A 5731-nucleotide genomic window follows, 5' to 3' on the forward strand; every position below is an offset into this window, starting at 1 on the left:
GGAAGTCTTTCAGGTGCTGAAAGTTGATAGAAATCCCCAAGTATACTCACTCTCTAAAGGAAGCTCCATTTCTGGGTCTAAAAACAAATTGTTATTGTTTGTACCAGTCATATTTAAAATTTTCCTATCTCTTTTTCAGTGTAGTTGACACTGGCCCATTTTCCTCAAGTTCCTTCTTATATCTCTCCCTAGTGTATGGACAAATTTTACTTGAAGAGCTTCCTCCTCAACACATTGAGCAAGGACAAGCAGAAGTTTGACTGGCTTTAGGACAGTTGAACATATAATTCAGTCTTCTGGAATTCAGGCAGGTAAGAGACCTCCATAAGGGAAATCAGGGTCCCATCTCTCTGAAAACTGTTTAACATTTCTAAAGATCACTCGGTACATTTGAGAGTCAAAGAAGTATGACATACTCAAGGAGGTTTTATTTTCATGTTCAAGTTATTTGAAAATAAGTGCCTGTTATTGATGATGCCACCAAGGAACCTTGTCTTGTCATTAGTTTTTAAAATAAGGGTGATTTTTATTCTGTGATCCAAAGAGATAGATAAGTCAAAGAAAGACAAATAATCTGATAATCAGCACTTGTTAGTTAACTAGTTACATAACTTATCAAACATTTTCTGTTTTTCACTGCTGGAGATAAACCCATGGTTTTACGAATGAGAGGCAGCTCTCCTCTACCAAGATGCCAGGAGCCCTGCTCTGCTTCTTTTTTCATTTTTGTTGTAGAGTGACCTTAGATGCACTAGGGAGTAGAAAATCAGTCCCAGAGAGACACACTATCATATAAAACCACCATCCTTCACTGATTGAATGATCACAAAGATCCTACACTATGAACACTGTGTGTCTCATTAAATGGCTTCAGGTAAGTCTAGGAGCTTAAGGTTCTGTTCCATGGTGGGTAAGTAGAAGAAGAAAAGCAATCTAGCAGCCTAACAGCTTCCTGTCTCCAGTATTCATCTTATTCACTGAGCGTTAGCAACAATTATAACTTTATTCCTATTCATTGATAAACCGTAGTTCATTTTATGGAAATATCTAAACCCACTCTCGAGATTAACATGAACAGTTTTTCTCAATCCCCCTTTTTTTGAGGAATTTAGGGAATTAGAAAATTTCATAAAGAATTGAAGTATAATAGTTAAGCCTATTATATATTTTCTCATATGTAAACATGCTTGATCTTCCTTGAACTTGATTAACTATTCATTGATAAAAGTTCTCACAGAATTGGCAGGGATGTGTAAAATAAATGATTGGATTTAGGAAAACACCAAATTTGTAAAAGATAAATTCATGTGCAGCTCTAGAGAGGCTTTTAATAGTGACTACCTGACAGGCCAACAGTTGAGCTATAGACATAAAAGATGTTACAGAATAAAACAAAAACAAAATAAATCTAACCTTCTTTTGAGAAGACCAAGAATTCTTCTGCTCTGTTGTATTGTCTGTATCTAGTATAGATACAGGTGAGATCATATAATATCTTCATCCTATAAATTGCTCGTGGAAGTCCATAATGATGCACAAACTACAGATAATAAGTTAAAAAAACGTATTGGTAGAGCAGTGTTCTGGGGGAAGAAAAAGCCACAAAGCAATTTTGTCTTCAATAATTTAAAATGATTAAAATAATGATAAATTTAGAACTTAGTGGGTGATTTTTAAATTCAGATGGAAAGAAAAATGAAATTAAGAGCAGGTAAGATAATAAAGAAAGGGTAGTATGCTACTAACATACTTATATGATGTTTTGCTAATGAATTAATTTTTCTTAAATTTAATGCATCTAGTATTAGCATGGAGTAGAAGTTAAAACATCAATACTGCTACATGTTTCTACTGAGCTCACCATGATCAAGTTCAATGACTCAATCTTCTTGCCTTCTGTGTTAACACTAGTGGGGATCCCTGGCCTGGAGTCAGTGCAATGCTGGATTGGGATTCCATTCTGTGTCATGTACATCATTGCTATGATTGGGAACTCCCTAATTTTAGTTATAATCAAAAGTGAAAAGAGCCTCCACATACCCATGTATATTTTCCTGGCCATTTTGGCAGTCACAGACATTGCCCTTAGCACGTGCATTCTTCCCAAAATGTTGGGCATCTTCTGGTTTCACATGCCACAGATTTTCTTTGATGCCTGCCTGCTGCAGATGGAACTCATCCACTCATTCCAGGCAACAGAATCAGGCATCCTCCTGGCCATGGCTCTGGATCGCTATGTGGCCATCTGCAACCCCCTGAGACATGCTACTATCTTCTCTCCACAACTCATGACCTGCCTTGGAGCTGGTGTCCTATTCAGGGCTTTCCTTCTTGTATCCCCATCTATACTACTCATCAAATGTCGCCTGAAGTACTACAAAACTACTGTTATCTCCCACTCTTACTGTGAACACATGGCCATTGTGAAACTGGCAGCTCAAGATATCAGAATCAACAAGATATGTGGTCTCCTTGTTGCCTTTGCTATTTTAGGGTTTGACATAGTGTTCATTACCTTCTCCTATGTGCGAATCTTCATCACTGTTTTCCAACTGCCCCAGAAGGAGGCTCGATTCAAAGCCTTCAATACCTGCATTGCTCACATCTGTGTCTTCCTACAGTTCTACCTGCTGGCCTTCTTTTCTTTCTTCACACACAGGTTTGGAGCTCACATACCCCCCTATGTGCACATCCTTCTGTCAGATCTTTACCTGTTAGTCCCACCATTTCTGAATCCCATTGTCTATGGTGTTAAAACTAAACAAATCCGTGACCAAGTCCTGAAAATGTTTTTCTCCAAGAAATCTTAGTGACTCCCTCTGTTGACAAAACGTGTGGTTTCTAATGAATAACATTAATGAGTTAAAATATTTATCTTCCACAAATATAAATATGTGCAGTAGCATATGAATTTTAGATATTCATAATTTATAGCCATCTGTGTTAAGTATTATACTATCTTTTAAAATCACATATAATGGAATAATTTACTGACTTTGTAATCAAAATTTTTTATTTTGAGATGATAAGGTAATTTTATCATTTTCCTCTTTGTTTTTCCACTCTGAGCCCCTTTCTGTAAACTTCCTTGCTCACTTTCAAATTCATGGCCTCGTTTTAAGTTGGAGTCTGTCAATTTAAATTATACTATTCTTGGGACAGGTTGACTCTCTAACAGTAAACTGCAATAGACTATACTTGCTTCATGAAAATCACAAAGTCTATTCTTTACATCAGTACCCTTGAATTTCCATTCCACCATGCTCCTGCAGTTTGGGCTTTGTTCCATATTCTAATGGTGTTGACAATTCATAGTGTGATAGATTTAGGCTCATTTATGTACATTATGTGAATGTTTATCAATGCTAAAATAATGTACAACCAATGATGTATACAAATTTGTTCATTTATATCCCTAAACTCTAAAAGATACCAAAAATGTTGAATTAGCATGTTCCTAAAAACACTTTCATAAATACAAAACCAAAATAGATGTGTTTAAAGACAGCTCTTGGATCCACAAACATTAGTAAAATTTAATGAAATTTTAGTTTTAATTTATTTCAGTAAAATTTAGAGAAGAAAAAAGCAGTTATATATGGAGGCAGTACTTACAAATTTGCCTAAATATAGCATCTGTGTGCTACCTGCTCTTCCTTCTGAGCATAGAGTTGCTCAGACAATGTTTAGAAATGTAAAATTTTTTTTTCTGGTATTAGTCAAAGGTATTTCATTGAGAAGCATCAAGTCAAAAGATAATTAAACTGAAATTGTACATATAGAGATGACTTTACTTCATTATTTTTAAGGTAAAAAAAAAATGCAGACTTGAAAAAATAAGAAACCAGGGTAAAGAGGAAGGCCAACATACAGGAAATATATACAAAAAGCCAGCTGGAAGGCTATATCTCACCATCAAATAAAATAAAACAATTGTAAGATAAGGGAACAACTGGGAGCAAACAGTGAAAGAATATGATCAAAATACATTATATAATTTTCTGAAAATAAATAAAATATTATTAAAATAAGTATTTATTAATAGAATAACTTTTAAATAAAATTAGTAAGAGTATATGTGGGATTAAGAAAGTAAACTGGTATATATATGGGGAAGGGGAAATGAATAGAAATTGTGTGGGTTATTGAAAACTAAAGATGTATAAAAAAAGACTTATAAAAACTGGTAATGACTATGCTAATGTGTTACTTTGGCTATTTTGTGTGTTTCTCTTTTTTCCCCTCATCAACTCTTTTACATCCTTTATCCCCTTACCACTCGATAGGAGGAACAAAATGACAGAAAGAAAAGAGTGAAGTTATCATTAAACCAATAATTAGGAGCAACAAGTTTCTTTATGCAAGTTTTATCTTCTCCACCTTGATATCAAATTTCTTCTTGTTACATTTTCTAGCATGACTACTTAACAAAATGCAACCAAGATCAAAACAACAGCAAGCAACCAACAACCCACAACCTACCTCACCTCCTGGAGCCCTAGCATTTATACACTTTCTGAAAAGTTCCCAGAATTCCAACCATCACACAATGGCAGAAACTACCACAGCCCTGCTAGATCATTAGACAAATCATTGTCAGCTGCTGTATACAGTCTGAAGCAGTCCCATATCCCACACCTGAGATTAAAATGAGACATATCCTTATAATATTTCTATGTTCTTTAAAGAAACAAAAATTGCAAAATTGTTGCTACATTTTCCCCCTTTCATTTTAAGCAATTAATTGTTTTGTGTGCAGTGAGAAATTATAAATAGAGACTTTCTTTTTTACATCAAATAAGTGCTTTCTGGATCAGTGGCTAAGGTTTACAGACATCTCCTGTCCAGTCCTAATTTTTTTCTTTTTAGATGGTCTCCAAAACTTTTCATTTTCTGTGGAAATAAGAGCAAATCCTTGTCTCCAACTTTTGTGATCTTCCATTAGGATTTAATTATTTTTTTTCTCTAACCTAATGTTTATCTCTTGCTGATTGTAGACACTTTTAGGTTTGCATGTTACTCCTTGGCTGAAATGACTTAACTTTTGCTGAGGGATCTGAGCCAGCCCACCATGGAAGTTTCCCATCAGTAAGAAATTACCTTGAATTATCTAGTTTGGACCTACATTCATTGGTCCAATGGCAATCTTTCTTATATTGCCTGCATATCCTGGGACTCTTAGGCCTCCTTTCTTGTTTATATTTAGAAAAGTCATTGCTCTTTGGGATGCCTTGTGGGTTTTTTGTTTGTTTGTTTTTTTTTTTTTTGTTTGGAAACAAAAGTTCTAACTACACAAATATCCAAATACAATTTTAAAAGTAACTGAGTTAAAGTTTACCATATAGATGGCTTACTCAGTATCAAAACCTAAATGATTTAGTACCTACTTGCTGTCAAAATATGTCCATTGGTTTAGTAGTTACATGACTACTCTAGTGTAAATAATGGCTGTCTGATTGGATCTGAGACCTCTGCACGGGAGAGAATTTTATGTTGGTACTTTATTCAAAGCCTATGACTGGAGAGGGCATAAGCCCCTAGAACCTGCTACTATATTGTTAATTGCTTGTTGAATCAATGTCTTTTAAATATTTGAGTTTCGAGTCACAAACCTAAGCTATTCTCAGTCTTAACCAGTGCTTTTTTAGGCAGTGGGCAACAATTGATTAGAGATAAATATTTGGGAAAGTAATGGAACTAAATAGATGCCAACCTAAACCAGACATCCATA

At 34.9% G+C, this 5731-nt stretch overlaps 1 protein-coding gene across 1 annotated transcript; it reads left to right on the forward strand.

The window, feature by feature from the left end:
* Positions 1 to 1862: 1862 nt before the first annotated feature.
* Positions 1863 to 2810, forward strand: LOC308418068 (olfactory receptor 52A5-like; the record flags this gene model as incomplete). Its single annotated transcript, XM_080913399.1, has 1 exon — positions 1863 to 2810. One exon carries the CDS (start codon positions 1863 to 1865, stop codon positions 2808 to 2810), a length of 948 nt encoding a protein of 315 aa, XP_080769525.1.
* Between the last annotated feature and the right edge of the window lie 2921 nt (positions 2811 to 5731).

Source organism: Micromys minutus (genome assembly GCF_963924665.1).
Source record: "Micromys minutus genome assembly, chromosome: 2".
Classification (NCBI taxonomy): domain Eukaryota; kingdom Metazoa; phylum Chordata; class Mammalia; order Rodentia; family Muridae; genus Micromys; species Micromys minutus.